Raw genomic sequence first — 17,497 nt, forward strand, 5'->3', positions numbered from 1 at the left:
TATAAATTTTGTTAGAAAATTTGCCATCTCAAATGTTGTTGATGTAGTTCTTATGAGCATGAATATTGGAGCTAAAATTTGGTGCCATGTTTTTGGGAATTTTCGGCCAAATCCAAAGGGTGGATTTTTGGGTTCTTGTTTGACTTGTTAAAAGTGTTTTCAAGTAACTTTTGGAACCCCTATGTACCCTAGTTGGTTATATGTTATTTCCCTAAAGTTTGAATGGTTTTGGGATGTTTGTGGAGTAAAAATGTTCATGGAAATTTTTTGGGTTTTTCATGAATGTTCTTCATTGTTCTTGACATTTTTGCCAAGAACAAAAAGTTTTGTGTTTTGATTCAAAGTTTTGATTTATTTCATAAAGTTTATGTTTTATGTTTTTCAAATGATTTAATGTGTTAGATATTTGTTTAAATGGTGGTAGAAATAATGGTGGGTGTGAAAGGATTAATTCCCTTTCACACACGCCACTTGCACCACTTGCTTGCTTTATGTCAAAACTCACAAATCAACACACACATCACTCTAATCCTTCTCCAAAACCGGCCACCCTACATGTAGGGTACTTTTGGGGCTTTTATGCAATTACATAAAGTTTTGATACTTTTGTGTATTTGCACTTTGGCCCAAAAGTTTACGTTTTTACGTTTAGGTCCAAAAACGCTAAAGGACAAATTGTTTTGTTCCTTTAATGAAGTTTTTGCATTGTTTAAATTTTGGGTTCTACTTGTATTTACATGAAGTAGTGGACTTTTGTGTTTTTACAAAGTGACCCCAAAAGTTTATGTTTTTGCAATATAGCCCAAAAGTTGTGGTTATTGCATGATGGCCCAAATTAGGTAGAGAACAAAATTGTTTTGTCTCTTTAAATGAGAATTGGATTTTCATTTCATTTAGCGCCATTTAAATCAATCTTATGGATACAAAAACCAAATGAAAATGTTGCGTTCAATTTAATTAGTTAAAGTGTTAATTAATTAAAGGGTGATTATGAACCTAAGCCTACGATAATTGAGCTATGTGAAAGGCCGTTTCAAATTTGTTTGAACCATGGGAATGTGTAGATTAGATTTTGGTTGTAATTTGATTTGATCAAATGTTGTAAAAGAGCATAAGCTCTTCTTTACTTTAAAGTAATTTGATTTATGCAAATGTTGTAATGAGCATAAGCTCACCTTTACTTTGAAGTACTTCTTTCTTGTTTTATTTGGTATGCATGAAAATGAAGTAGTTGGGTCCAACGCCCCTAAGACAACACGCCTTAATGTGATTAAACGCGTAACTAAAATCAATCACCATCCCTAGACCGAGATTCAACACAAGGCTCGTGTTGAATCTAAACAAAGGTTCATAATCATCCTAAGGCCCTAAGGCAACTATATAGTCCATCAAATGAATGCAAAGGTTATGTTAGTAGTATCATATACTCTTGCTTTAAAAACGTTTTATAAACATAGTGGGAGTATTATATACAACTAAAAACAATCATATGGACCAATAGTTGTAATAGGACCAAAATTGTTTTAATAGAGATTAAAATGTATGTTTATATGTGATGAGACCTAAAACCCTCAACCAAACCATTATTAAGTTGATAAGCGTGAGAGTGCTTTGAACACTCTTTCGTGGCCTTCCACCGTGGTAGGCTCCAATCGTTTATGACTTGTACACCGCCTTCACCCTATCATGAGGGAGTGCAAAGTGCATGCTTATACTCAGGAGGAGTCTGTATACATACTTGATGAGGTGAGTGTAGGCAACGAGGATGGCCGACATCGTATCATCGTGAGGCTATTCTTGAACCCCTTCACGAACTAAGCATGGTGGGAATGACTTAACTAAGTGCAATGGAGCCAACATCATATCATTGTGAGGTGACATTCTCTAGAGGCCAAATAAGATGGGTACTTGCAAGAGATGCAAATGAGTAAGCGTACTCTCTCATTATTATTAATGCTAGCCAACATCATATCATTGTGAGGTGGGCTTGGTAGTAGTGAGTCTCCCATACCCTACTAAGAGTTTCATCCAAAACTCTCGAATTCCAATGAGCGATATGGAATTTGCCAAAAATAGTGGGTGGTGCTATTTGATTTAAAGACCCGAATCAAATGGCTTAAAATCAATCAATTTATATTCGTTATGTATTTATTTACCAATATATTTGCAAACGCTATCCAAAACTTGACAAAGAAAAGCCGAATGCTTTAGTTTCCGGACTTGGTATCACAATCCCAAAGATTGTCTTAAATGGATTATATATGTACCTAAGTAGTCTCATCCTCACAATCTTCCTATTGATAATGTATCATTGGAAGAACATGTTAGATAAAGTCTATCATAAAGAGGACAACACTTTTAATGTCATAATTCTTCAATTACAATTTGTTGTATGAAGAAATAAGAGTTGCTTTGAACAACCCTTAATCAATGCAAACATTAGTGCTTGTTTCTTTGTTATATGAACAAGGAACTTTAGAAGAAAGCACAAAGGCATGGACACTTAATGTGCCATGATTCTTCACTTACAAATTGTTGTATGAAGAAATGAGAGTTGCCTTGTACAACTCTTGAAAGTTTGTAATTATGTTTAGAACATAATGGTTGGTTGACAAAAATAGTCCATCGACATGGACTTATGATGATTTTGAATCATTGAGTGTTGAAGTGTTAAACCACTTCTAGAAACGGAAACTAGGCATGGACTTCACCTTTGTGTCCCTATCCAAATGGTTCACCAAGTTTATTGTAAACAATGTAGTGAACAATAAACACATGCTCTCCAAAATGTTTGATGTGTATAACACAATTGAAAAAGGTTTCAAGAGAGATAGTGGGAGTTTAGGGACCATGACTATTGTAGTCAAAGGAGAAGTCAAATGAAGAAGATAAAATTAACTCCAAGGGAACAATCTTTCTTTATGAAATGATGGACATTGGAAGGGGTATTTGCAAGAAATGTCTTGCAAGTGTCAAGAACACACCTTTCGAAGGTGTTGTAAATTGTTCTTGAATAGTTCAAAACAGTTGGTTCTTCTACTTGAATGCTTGATTCTGTATTAGTAACTATGTTTTACAATCGTTGTAAAAGTATGACTAATAAGAAGTAGAAGATATATGAGAGAAGAAAAGGTGCTTCACATTCGGAACGTGAATAAAATATAGATCTCTGCGAAAGCAGATAGTACTTACTTCCTCATATGAACTACCAAAGAAATTGGAAAAACCAAAGATTGTCTTTACATTCCAATTTTAAGGAACTTAATTCCGTCACTATAGTAGAGATGGATGAATGTTTTGTTTGACAAAACATTGTTCTTTATTAATCAATGATTGGATTATAGTAATCTAATTGATTATCTCTATAGTAGAGATAATATGGTAGTGTTAACTGTTTAGAATATAATGATGCTTAAAACCCAAAAGGTTGCAAGGTAGTGACTAATCCCAACTAAAGTTGTGATACCTCTAAAACATAAATTACGAGTTGGTCATAGATGGATGCTTTGGATCGTTAGATCCGGATCCAATACCTTCTTGTTAAAATTGTATAGAGGCGAAATGTTCGAATCTTTATTCTTTTGGAAAGAATAAAGAATCACAAAGTTGTTGAGGTTGATTCACTTAGATGTTAGTGGCACTTATCCACAACATAATGCTACTCATGTTGTATGACATTCACCGAAGATCACCCTCAGTTGGACTATAGTTTATTTTAAATAAACACAAGTCTGAATACTTTGCAAAAGGTTTCAAAGAATTCAAGAAATGTAAGTTGATGAGTAAGACGTCTAAAGTATTTACATCCTTAGATTTGATCCAAGGAATGGTAACACTTTAGAATAGTTTTCTTGAAAGATATCAAGGAAAGAAGCATCATATGATAATGGATTTCTCCATAAGGAGAAGAACGAACTTGAATAAGATTTAGTTCATTGGATATTATCAATTACCCATATATAGAATATATACTTCTAAAACAATATGATTGTCAATTAGAAGATCTTCCAAATTTTTCATGACTCCATAAGATGTAGTTGGAAAGAAAGACAAATCTTAAGCATGTTAAGATTTGGGGTTGTGTGCTAATAAGCAATATTTGTTTGATAACAATCTTGTGGGATATCCTTAAATTAACTTTTGGATATTGCTTCTATAAACCAACTAACAAATGTTGTTTTGTTGAGTAGTTCATTGTAATCCTACAATGTGATTTGCCTAAGAGCAAATGAACGAGAGATAGAACTCAAAGAATGGGTTCTTTGAGAGACAAGATGATAATCAACAAATATAAACAACCTAGTTCCTATACCAAAAGCTCCAAGGTAGTCGAGAAGGATTTATAAACCGTCTCAGTTGAATGGTTTGAACTTTATGACTATGTCATAGAGTTGCACCTCTTAATTCGAAAGAAATAAAAATGAAAATCCTTATGACTACATTGAGTGTATATATGATATATACTCAAGAAAATGGTAAAGTACCATTTGACCCGGAATAATGAAACCTTCATAAGCTAATTGGTAGCTTAAGGTAACTACAATCAAAGAGAATGGTTGACTTTGAAGAAACCATCTTTGAGATAGTCTTGGTTTCAATTAATTCGAAGATTGCTAGCTACAACTAAATGGTGATTCAATGTTTGGACATAATATGGGTTTCCGAAACCATTATTAAGATAGTCTTGATAATATATGTCTAAAACTATAAATCACAAGACATGTAAGTTGTAGAGATCCATCCATCATGAATCTTAGCAAGCTAGTGGGAGCTATAAGCATCTTATGAGAAAAGGATCAAATCGTTTGATTTCTCATAAAGATGTAAAGGAATCTTTTGTTTACTAGGTTTACAAAAGGTTAGTGGGAGTTAATCATGTTCCTAAAATTTAAATATATATATGATATATTAATTTTGGAAATGAAAAGAATACTTCTTCTTTAAAGTTATGACTTTAAAATATTATATGAAGATAGAATGTATATGGGAGACATAGTCTATATACATGGGATGGAAATCTATAATGATAGATTTTTAGGATATAATTGGATTATATCAATTCCTAATAATAGACAAAAGATGATAGGAAGTTTCTCATATGATGATGAACTTCAATCAATAGGACAACTCTAGTGAGACTAAGAAGTTGCTCTTCTCAAAGAGAATGTACTCTTTGACTCCCAAAGAAATAATGCGTAAATAGAATCCTTTATGCACAGCATAAAGGGGATTTATGTATTTCATATTGTATGAAAAACATTGATATGAGTTGTACCTAAAACGGTACAAGAAGATATCAGTGCAAGCCCAGGATCAAAACCATGGCAACTGTCAAGTGAGTCCTTAAGTATTTAAGAAATACTAAAGGATAGATTCCTCAAAGAATGAGGAAGAATTAGAGTAACGTAAAGGAAGCGTAAATGTATTAGATTATGAATCTAATCCATCATTGGATGTTTCTTCATTATGAATGAAGAGATAATCAGATATCTCTTTATTATGACTAAAGAGATATTTGGATGGAAACATTAAAAGTAATGACTTTAATGTGTTCCATTATGAATGCAAAATATATTGCCATATAGAAGCTTACAACAATGTTGTTTGGATGGGAAAGTTCATTTATGAACTCTCTATTCGGTTCCAACCAGAAAGTGTATCTAGTGTACTAACACTATGACACTAATGGGGCAATAGCTCAAGCCAGGGAATCAAGGTCTCATCAAGGTCTGAACTCAAATGAGAGACTGAACCACATGATTAAGAATCATGTATAATGGTGACGTCGTTATTCTCAAGGTTGCTTCTATGGATAACATATAGATATCCATTGTCTAGGCCTACTATTCAGCCATTTATGAAATGACTACAGAAGAGGTATCATCACTGATGACCAAGCTAATTGGCTCTAGTGCAAGTGGGAGATTGTTGGAAATGTGCCCTAAAACCAATCATATGATGATACTTTATGGACATTTCACATATTAAACTAATCTAGTTTAATATCAAGGGCAAAGATTATTGTTTGAGCCGTCTCATATAAATGTTATATACTTAAACGATAAGTCCAAGGAATATGTGATTGGGAGAATGCGATCTAAAGAAGTTAGATTCATGAGACCATTCTTTCGTAGACACATCCTAAACGTTCCTGATCATAGGATTGTCAATTGGGCATTGACAGTCCGTTAAGATCAGTACGTGCTGTGTATTCTCTCAGGGAGAGTGACTAGTCTCGAGTCATTGGTGTGTGTGACATCAAGACAAGTACGTAGGTGCTCAATAGAGAATGAGTTCACTGAACACGATCAACGAAGAGTTCTCATATTCATGTCACATGAGAACTCATGGTTGGGATAATGCAAAGAAGTCATTTGACCTGAGGCATCATAGCTGTCTCGTGGTTAAGTCCTTGATCTTTGATTATGTCAAAGTCACTCCATCAAGAGGGTGTCCACGGCATAGTTGGGGTTAAGCCACTTAGCTATGGAGGCAAGTGAATGCGCAACAAGGGATCTCTAACCTTCAAACCGTTTGGGGAAGAATACTCTATGATATGATTTAGAATCTCTGGCCAGAGTATGAATGAGATTTAGGAAAGTCGTTCCAAATCACATTCAAGGTAATCATATAAGCACACGAATCACATTGGATGGTAGACATGAATAAACTATCAAACCAAACAATGTGGTCAAGAGTATTGTATTAGAGAAAGACCGTATTGCATTTATAATCCTAAACTGAATAGGTTTTCTACCTCTTCTGATTAGCTTGGGTAACCATGATATGCTGCTAGGTGTCACTCTTGGTTTGTGGAAGCCCTAAACGTGTATAAACACTAAAGGGAGAATTGAAAGTAAGTTTCAATTCACAATCGATTTGAAAGAGTTTTAATCGCCCACTGCCTCGCTAAAAGGAACCTAATGGATCGTACACCGTGTAAGGTGGAGATTGAAGAAACAATGGAGATGAGTAAGAATAATTAAATGGTTTAATTATTTATGGCAAGGATTAATTAATATGTTAATTAATCAAACGAATAAGTTCGTTAAAGACCTCGGGATAGTTTTGGACCTTAAGGCCCAATGGGCCTCAAACGTCAAGCCCATTGACTTAAGTTGTATGACAATTTAATGAATAAAGATTCACAAAGGCCCAAAAGCCCAAATCCCTTATGTGGCCGGCCATGTGTGTTGAATTAGGGTTTTTGGTTCTTTAGGTCATTTAAAGAATTGACTATATAAAGAACTTTATAGCCTAAAATTCATTAAGGGTTCTTTTGGAGAAAATTGGAGAGAACATGTCTCTCATTTTCTCTCTAGGAGGCCGGCCCCCTAGGAGGGTGTATCTAGCAATCCCACTACTCCAAGGTCACTTATTTCTTCTCCAATCTAACCTTGGTGAAGATACTTAGAGGTTCTCAATTTTGGGAACTTGGAGAAACCTATTCTTCCATCCAAATCCATAGATTTTAGATGCAAGGAATGAAGGCCCTCTCTTTGGGTGATTATCCTTTGCTTATGCAAAGAGGAATCTACAAAGGTATAAATTTCTCAACTCACTTTGATTTGAGTTGAGTCTTGGTTCACCAATCTACTAGGCTTTGAATTTCATGGGTAATGTTTTGTTTTTGAATGCATGCAAGCATGATTCCGCCTTTTAATTGTTAAATGCATGCTATAGATGTTATTCAAATGAACATGTTTTCACAAAATCATCCTTCACAACCATGAACAAGCCTAGGACCAGGGGAGGGGTCTACTGGCCAAAAGTTCTCCAACTGTCAGGTTAACAAATGATTTTAGACTTAAGCAATGGGCAAGAGAATTGAAGTGTATAGATTGCGTTACAGTAGATGAAACCTAGGTGGGTGTGTTTACATCGTGGGGAGAAAGACTTTTTTAGGATAGAATCTCATTCTATGCCAGAAGAATCTTAAAGGATATCTAGTAAGTAGATATTGCATCATCTTAGGACTTGTGATTACTTGCGGCGCACACCTATCCCTAGATTGTAGGGACTCCAAGACTTATAGGATTTTATTGTGTCCACATCCGTATCAGATCACGTGTCTTATGGAACAATCATGGTCATCCAGCGGAGTCGCTAAGACTCCGCCTAGTGCTCCAGAGTAGAGTGATGGTGACACCTTACTCCATCTGATACAACTCCGCTCGGAGCTGGTAAGTTCATGACCAGACTTCTGTAGTAACAACATTCAAATCAGACTTACTCCAACCCTAGGAAATCATGGTCCCCCATGTACCTATTTCTTAAATGAGCAAGTTCCATCTCACAAATAAATCCATGTCAAATTTGTATTTGATTGAAAGTAGAATCGTATTTACATGCAAGGAACCAAACAATTACAAGAATCAAGGTTTTGCCAAGTTTAGATCAAAGGGTACATACTTTATATATCAGTTGAGTAATCAAATATTATTAATTATGTCAGCATTAGGTTGTCAGTTTTTCTTAATTTTAAGCTCAGTTTCTGATTTTTCTTATTTCCTCTTTTTGTTATCAATGTCGAAGTATCTTTGTAAGTTTCTTAGCCTGCAAGAATTGGTAGGCAGCATCTAAATTCCTATGTATGAGTAATATCATGACTTTAAGTTTTCTATATAAACATAAAATTTAATTATTTATATCTTAGGTATACAAAATTACATGATGAATTGAGAGAGTATTGACGAAAAAAATTAAAATTGCAAAGTGGCATTCCACCTAAGATTTTAACATCTCATTTGGAGATGCTCTTATGCGTGTAGCCGTCTCAACATTATGTATATACCTTAAGATAAAATAGGGACCCTGAACTATTATTTCAATCATAGTAAACACGAAAAACTTGAAAGTAATTATCATTTACATGCGTATACATAGGTATACTGTTGCTTTTTGTGGTTTTTTATTATATTAAAAGCATACCAAGTTTACACAAATATATAGAGGAGTTTGAGTGAGTTGCAAACTACACTCAACACTCACGTCGGCCTGCATGGGGAGCCACGCTAATCTCCTTAAATCATGCAAGTCATCTCTCCTTAAATCATGGAAGACAGCCGGCATAGGGAGCCATACTAATCTTCCTTGAAATGAGGAGATAAGACCCTTACACTCTAATCTTCCTTGAAATGAGAAGATAAGATCCTTACACAAGATGATAAGATCAAGAAGAAAATAAACGCCTATTAACTAGATAAAACCCTAATGAAGTTGACCTAAGCTCTATTACCCAGATAATACCGAGAAACCCTAATCAGAAGTAGTCATAAGTAATCGGAATTCCTTCCTTCAATACTCCCCTTCAAGCTGGATCCAAAAGGTTGATGGATCCAAGCTTGCCAAGAAGAAGCTGAAATTGATGAGAGGCTAAGGATTTGGTGAATAGGTCAGCAAGTTGATCTGAGCTCCTTACAAAATGCGTTTGGATAACCTGAGATTGAACTTGTGTACGAACATAGTGACAATTGACTTCAATGTGCGTGGTTCTCTCGTGAAAAACTGGGTTGGAAGCAATGTGCATTGCAGCCTGATTGTCACATAAAAAGGACATGGATTGATGATTGAAAACACCTAAGTCACACAGTAAACCTTTGAGCTAGATTAGTTCACACGCAGTAGATGCCATGGCCCGATATTCTGCCTCAACACTGGATCTTGCAACGACAGTTTGTTTTTTGCTTTTCCATGAGACAAGGTTGCCTCCCACAAACGTGCAATATCCCGTTGTAGACTTACGATCAATGGAATTGCCAGCCCAATCTGCATCACAATAACCTGTAATTTGAGTGCTTGCATTGTTCTTCATGATTATACCACGTCCCACAGAACCTTTTAGATACCAAAGTATCCTTTTGACTAGGTTAAAGTGCTTCATCGTTGGAGAGTGCATAAATTGGCTAACAATACTGACAACATAGGTAATGTCGGGCCTTGTGATGGTCAGGTATATCAACTTACCAACCAACCGCTGATAATAGCTTATGTTCGGAAGAGGTTGACCCTCTAAGCTGAGCTTAAGTTTAATGTCGAGAGGTGTAGGGACCGGTTTAGCATCACTCATGTTTGCTTCCTTAAGGAGATCAAGAACATATTTGCGCTGGTTAAGGAAGAAGCCCTTGTGAGAGGTAGCCATTTCGATGCCAAGGAAGTATCTTAGTACACCAAGATCTTTTATTGCAAAGCGTTGCTGAAGAGAATGCTTGAGCTCTTTGATTTCTTCAGGGTTATCTCCGGTGATGATCAAGTCATCAACATACACAAGAACAACCAATGTACCAGCAATGCCTGAGCGTACAAATAAAGAGGAGTCCGTATTGCTTCTTCCAAAACCAACACTGATAAGGACTGAACTAAGCTTAGCATACCAAGCTCTCAGTGATTGTTTAAGACCATAAATTGATTTGTGCAGTTTACACACAACATCCTGTTTATGACTTTGAGAGTGACCCGGTGGTAATCTCATGTAGACGTCTTCTTCAAGCTCACCATGTAAGAAGGCGTTTTTTACATCCATTTGATACATAGGCCACCCTTTGTTGACAGCCACGGACAAGAGTACGCGCACTGTGTTCATCTTTGCAACCGGGGCAAAGGTTTCCTTGTAGTCCATATCAAATGTTTGAGTGAAGCCCCGGGCCACTAATCGTGCCTTGTGTCTTTCTATAGACCCATCCGAGTTGAATTTAATCTTGTATATCCACCTGCAGCCTACTATCTTTTTTCCTTTGGGCAGTGGCACAATACTCCAGGTTTTATGTTGATCGAATGCATGTAATTCATCCTGCATGGCTCGGTGCCACACCTGAGATTGGTTAGCTTCTTGAAATGATTGAGGCTCTTCATGTGCAGATATATTACTCAAATAGGCAGTATAATTAGGTGACAACTTTTGGTAAGAACAGCAGTTGGATAAGGGGTGCTTGGGCTTGTACGTAACAAAATCTTGCAGTCTTGCTGGTGGATGCCTCTCACGAGATAGATTTCGTCGAGGTATGGTAGGAAGAGACTCCTCTGAAGATTCTTCAGGACCAATATTGTGTAGAGTTTCATCTTCCACAGGCATGTTGATGTCGTCATGTGGATCCAGTTGATTTGGGGCCACAAGATCCATTGTGTGAGGTTGATAACCTACATTCTTGAGCATCTCGATCCTTGGCAGTGGAAACATGTCCAAGATAATCTCCCCCTGACTTGTATTATCCAGAGACTTACTGTAATAAGAATTAGTTTCATGAAATTGAACATCCTTTGAAACAATTAATTTCTTAAGTTGTGGATTGTAACACTTATACCCTTTTTGTGTGGACGAGTAGCCAAGGAAAATGCATTTAGTTGCCCTAGGATCAAGTTTGTCTCGATGTAAGGGCTGAACATGAACAAAACAGATGCATCCAAAGACTTTAAGGTGAGACAAGTCCACCTTTTTGTTCTTGACTATCTCCATTGGAGATTTAAACCCCAAAACCCTACTAGGTAACCTGTTGATCAGGTAAGCTGCTGTCATGACGCTTTGAGACAAAAAACGTTTTGGTACATTCATTTGTAACATCAATGCCCTAGTTTTTTCAAGGAGATCACGGTTTTTCCTCTCGGCAACACCATTTTGTTGAGGTGTGCCAACACAACTAGTTTGATGTATGATGCCATTGTTACTCAAATATTGAGTCATGACTTGGGACATGTATTCGGTGCCATTATCAGACCTTAGGGTTTTGATTTGAGAAGAAAATTGATTTTTAACAAGGTTGTGAAAGTCTTTAAACACTTCCATCACCTCACTTTTTTATTTTAACAAATATAACCAGGTGGCTCTTGAATAATCATCAACAAAAGTTATGAAATATTTATAACCATCAAAAGATTCACTTGTTGGTCCCCATATATCAGAGTGTACAAGCTCAAAAAGGTGAAAAACTCTAGACATCGAAGACCCTAGAGGTGGTCTTGTTGCCTTTGACAAATGGCAAGTTTCACAGTGGGTTGATTCTTTGCCTAAGTCAGCAAATAAGGTGGACAAGATAGGTTGAGATGGATGGACTAGTCGCTGGTGCCACAAGGAGGAAGCTTGAATGGAGGTATGGATGGACTTTGACTTGGCATGGAACCCACAGGACGAGCTTTTCGATATGTAATAGAGACCATCAATGTAAAACCCCTCACCAATCATCCTCTTGGTTATACAATCCTGGAAAATGACAGTTTTTGGTGAAAAAATGGCCAAACAATTTAAGGCATTTGTGATTCTTCCCACTAAGAGAAGTTGAAATGGAAAAGATGAGACATATAGGGCCATAGACTCTATTTGATCAGATATCAGGTGGATTTTTCCCTTTCCTACAATCCTAGCACCTTCACCATTAGCAACAGATACATGTGAATGATTATGTAGTTTCTCAAATTTATGTAACTTTGACATTTGATTAGTCATATGGTCTGTGGCACCAGAATCTACAACCCAAAAATCATGTAACTCATTTATTTTAAGAGCAGTTTGGAAAGCAATTACAATACCTTTCAAGTCTGTCTGAGGTACACAATCAGCATCAGCTTAAAAACCTGCAAATTGGCCCATCAATGCAATAGTACTTCCATCTTCATGATCAACATATCCCTCCTCTCTTCCCTTCTTTTGTTGGAGATACGCTGTGAACTCATTTAACAGGGTGGCAGGATTTGCAGTGAACTGTTGATAGGTATCAAAACTGTTGATAGATGAGGATGTTGCAGTGTTGGCACAAGGGTGTGCACGACTTGTCTTTGGTGCGGATTTATCCTTCATGAAGTCAGGTTTGAGTTCTGGATGTAGGATCCAGCACTTGTCTCTCACATGCCCGATGTTGTCACAGTGTAGGCACTTCAAATGAGGGTTTTTCCCTTTATACCTTTTTTCATTTGTCAGGTAAGCCCTAGCTTCTGTCACGTTGGTTTTTATACCATTGTTCATGACTTTTCTCCTTACTTCCTCACGTTGGATAGTTGCACAGACACTAGTGAAGGATGGTAGCTCCGGGTTCATGAGAATGTGACTTCTCAAATCCTCATATTCTGAGCTTAAGCTAGACAATAATTGAAAATTTTTATCTTCTTCAGTTCTTTTAAGGAGCACTGAGGAATCAGTTGTGTGAGGTCTGTACACATCTAACTCATTCCACATGCTTCTCAAAGAACCAAGATGTTGAACAAAGCTTTTACCTTCTTGTTGTATGTTGGAGATATCCTTCTTGAGTTGAAAGATGCGAGCAGCATTATTTTGATTGCCATACATCTCCTTCACGGTGGTCCAAAGAGTGAGACAACCTTCCTTTCCATAGAATTTAACAACCATGACATGACCAGTTGATCTTTACATAGCCACCCTCCATATTCTGGAGAAGAAGCATCTGGTGCAGGTTGACTGCCATTGATGAAACCAAGCTTGGATCTTCCACCGAGAGCAAGACTAACAGCCCTTGCCCATGGCAAATAATTAAACTCATTCAATAACACTGAACTGAGTCGTTGGTTTGGATTGATATCCATTTCAGAAGCGCTTATAGATGGAGAAGCAATGATGCTTACATCCTCTGGACTTCCATCTGCCATTGTTTTTGAAAAATAAACACAGCAGTTTCGATATACAGAACAGGCTCAGGATGATGCCCGCTCTGATACCATGTTGCTTTTTGTGGTTTTTTATTATATTAAAAGCATACCAAGTTTACACAAATATATAGAGGAGTTTGAGTGAGTTGCAAACTACACTCAACACTCACGACAGCCTGCATGGGGAGCCACGCTAATCTCCTTAAATCATGCAAGTCATCTCTCCTTAAATCATGGAAGACAGCCGACATAGGGAGCCATACTAATCTTCCTTGAAATGAGGAGATAAGACCCTTACACTCTAATCTTCCTTGAAATGAGGAGATAAGATCCTTACACAAGATGATAAGATCAAGAAGAAAATAAACGCCTATTAACTAGATAAAACCCTAATGAAGTTGACCTAACCTCTATTACCCAGATAATACCGAGAAACCCTAATCAGGAGTAGTCATAAGTAACCGGAGGTCCTTCCTTCAATACATACATACATACATACATACACACACACACACACACACATATATATATATATATATATATATATTATATAAAGTTCACACTTGGATGGTTGATGAACCTTGAACATTATTTTTCAATGCATAGAAGAATTTACTCAGGTTGTTCTGGGAACTGCAATCATAGGGAGACTGCCATCTATGTGAAGGGTGAACATGGTCCTATAGGTTACCGGCTTTGTTTCATCGGCCAATTTGAAGCGAAAGAAGCTAAGGAGAGCCATCGCTACTATCTTCATCTGCCGGTAAGCAAAGTCCTTCCCAAGACATATCCGCGGACCTGAATAGCACAAGTGAAAGTGATACTATTATTAGTGAATATTTGGATAATTAGAAAACATATATTTGTGATAAAGGAAAAAGAAAATATTTTTACTAACGTGAAATGCGACGAATTTGAAGGTTGATTCGGGCTGGAAAATTCCATTTTCGAGCCATCTCTCTGGTCGGAAATCATCGGCATCTTTTCCCCAGATATAAGGCATTCTTCCCATGGCATAGGTGATGTAGTTTACGTTGTCTCCTTTTCTCACTCTAAAGCCATCTGGAAGAATGTCATCTACATCTGCACATCTCCCATCCTTGGAGAAAACCAAGACATAAAGATGTCAATATTTACAGTAATATGAATAGTTCTTCCGACTTAAAAGTTGGAAGTTCACTGCCTATTTTTCCCTTGGTAATAGAAAAAGGGTTAAAATTTCCTAAAGATACTTGGCTCCCTATGTGTAAGGACTTGTTCATCTATGCAGATCAATTATAGTTAGACACGTGCCATAAACTTTTCCTATTCCATTTTTAAAATTTATTTATGCACATTTGCCAGTCTGGACTATAATTTGCAAGAGTAAGCAGGAATGACTCTTTAGTCATTAGGCGACAAACAGTCCTTGTGGAGTAGTGGCTTTCTTGTATTGATTTTCATATGTTTAACAATTTTAATCAAGGTTCTGGCACTGTCCTGTTTAAATTCTTACAAACTACTATAGAAAGTAAAGAAAATACAAGTATCTTATTTAAAAAATATTATGACGAAAATTAAAACTGGGATATTCAAGTATACTTACGATTGGAACCGCAGGGTATAGTCTTAAGGTCTCTGTCAGCGCCGCGTGAAGATAATGCATTCGTTCTAGAGTTTCTTCAGTTATGTTTTCCACGAATTCATCAACTTTCGCTTCGCCTACCTGATTACCAACGACATCCCTCACTTCTTGTACAACTTTTTCTTGTATTAGAGGGTTCTTGCTGAGCATGTAGAAGAACCATGACAGTGTATTTGCACTGGTGTCTTTGCCAGCAATCATAAAATTCAGTATTATATCCCTCAGATATTTGTCATTCATTTCCTCTGGATTCTTCGCACTCTCCAGTAGAAACCTTGACAGTATGTCCTCCTTGTCAATCTTTGAAACATAAAAAAAAAAAAAAATCAGAACTTCATAGGAAACTAAAATCTTAAATTTACCATTAATGCAGGGAAATGATGTCTACACACGCTGTTTCTCCTTCTGCACACCCTTGTTTATTTTTTCCCTTAATTCTCTTTTGATTCCTACAATCCAAAATAACCAAGGGTGTGGGAGAAGAAAAAGGATGTGCGCAAAACACTTCCCTTACTGTATGTTTTCCTCACGCAGCAAACTGAAATCGTGTAAAGAACACATAGAACTATATGGTAGAGACACATTCTGTAAAGCCAATGTGGTAATGTTAAATTTACTTACAACATCTTTTTGCTCCTCTTGCAATCTCCGCTTGCTGCTGATAACTTGGTGCACGAAATCATCGATAACTTTGACATACTTTTTAAGGGAGGCCTCGGAACCAAGGTTCAAGATTCTTTTCAGTTTCCAGAACGGATCAATGTAGCGAAAATAAGTCAGTGCAGTAGATTCATCAAAGGCCTTCATGAATGCAGTCCCTTCTTTGCTTGACCACTCCAACCAATGCAGTTCTATTCCAAACCCAACTTTGAATATGGAATCCAAGGTACATCTCATAAGCAAATCCTAAAAATAGAATCAAATGCAAAATATTATGTTCGATCCGAAGAGTTCGTTGAGTGTGAATCCCGCTTTAGAGAATTAAGAGAACTTAGCATGTGCTTATACGGATTGGATTGGATAACTCAATAGGTTCAAGGTATGTTGAAGGTAGAAAATAGATTACTCATGAAAGAAACTAACCTTTCAATCCCCACCCACAAAATGGTACGATATCAACATCATATAACTTATACACGTTCCAATCCCCATGACATGGAAACTCTTTCACCTCTATATGATCATTTCTTACTACAATATGCAATCTTAGGCACCAAATGAGCTGTAATTTTACAAATCATATTTTTCCTCCCACCATGTTTTATTCTCTCATATTAGCCTCTTGCCACACGCGTATGTGTGTGACAATTGGCACTTATGATTTTTTATTTGAAAAAACAGAAAAACAAATAATAATATGAATGTTTCACCATTTTTTTTTGTGAATTTCTTATTTTATTCGAAAATTTAAGAAGAGGGCAATTTTGGGAATATGAATGTTTCACCATTTTTGTCTTCACCCTTTATTGGTAACAAAAATCAGTCAGATCAAATTGACTTTAATTAGGACTCCCCCACCTTTCCAAGCTTAATTAGCTAAGCCCCCTAAATAAATTTTCATAAAACCAGTTTGATTAAGAAATACCAAACAAGAAAAGAAAAGTTAAACAAATCTTTTAGGTCTCAGATTACTCACCTGCATATCAAAAACCCCTCCGGAACTCAAAATTCCAAAAACAACTCTAACCAGTTTGGCAGCATTTCTTCTAAACACAGAGCAGCTAACATCTCTAAGCACCCTTGTTGAGAACTCGAAGCTCGCAAGCTTCCTCTGCTGCTTCCACTTTTCTCCATCAACAACAAATATCCCTTGGCCAAAAATATCCGACAGAATACTTTGAGTGAAGGCGCCCTTCGAGTACCTGGCAAAGTTGGTTTTCAGAACATGCTCAATGTTGCGCGTGTCAGCCGTGTACACTTCGCTGTGGTCCGGGACTAGAAGCCGGAAAGTTGAGTGTGTTTTGGCTACTTCAGTTTAGTAGTCGTAGAGTCTGTTGAAGTATAAAAACATGTGGAAGACAGTGCCTTTTACGGGAGGGTATTTCGGGTTTCGGATGGACTTTCCGGTGAAGATTCTGAGTATGAACAATGACACAGTCAGCAAGAGAAACAAAAGTATGGAGGTGAAGATGATAAGTAGAAACTCCATTAAATTTGTTTGTGATAACAAAGAGGCAAAGAAAGTTTATATGGAGAGAGAGAGAGACTTTTGCTTTCTTAGATAAGGTTGGAAGCATGAAAGCGAAATGAAGAGAAGAGAAAGTATGCACGTTAACGCAGTAT

The 17,497-nt window shown here is 36.8% G+C and overlaps 1 protein-coding gene and 1 pseudogene across 1 annotated transcript; both read right to left on the reverse strand.

Moving 5' to 3' along the window:
- Nucleotides 1–11,825: 11,825 nt before the first annotated feature.
- Nucleotides 11,826–13,295, reverse strand: LOC126597952 (uncharacterized). Its single transcript, XM_050264658.1, has 2 exons — nucleotides 12,520–13,295; nucleotides 11,826–12,193 (listed from the first exon to the last, which is right to left on the reverse strand). Exon 1 carries the CDS (start codon nucleotides 13,271–13,273, stop codon nucleotides 12,557–12,559), a length of 717 nt encoding a protein of 238 aa, XP_050120615.1. The 5' UTR covers nucleotides 13,274–13,295; the 3' UTR covers nucleotides 11,826–12,193; nucleotides 12,520–12,556.
- Nucleotides 13,296–14,161: 866 nt separating this feature from the next.
- Nucleotides 14,162–17,461, reverse strand: LOC126597888 (cytochrome P450 704C1-like; annotated as a pseudogene).
- Nucleotides 17,462–17,497: the final 36 nt, after the last annotated feature.

This window comes from Malus sylvestris, chromosome 2, assembly GCF_916048215.2.
Source record: "Malus sylvestris chromosome 2, drMalSylv7.2, whole genome shotgun sequence".
Taxonomy (NCBI): domain Eukaryota; kingdom Viridiplantae; phylum Streptophyta; class Magnoliopsida; order Rosales; family Rosaceae; genus Malus; species Malus sylvestris.

Coding starts and splice junctions, on each gene's coding strand:
- LOC126597952 (XM_050264658.1), bottom strand. CDS start 13,273: ATGTATGGCAATCAAAATAATGCTGCTCGCATCTTTCAACTCAAGAAG.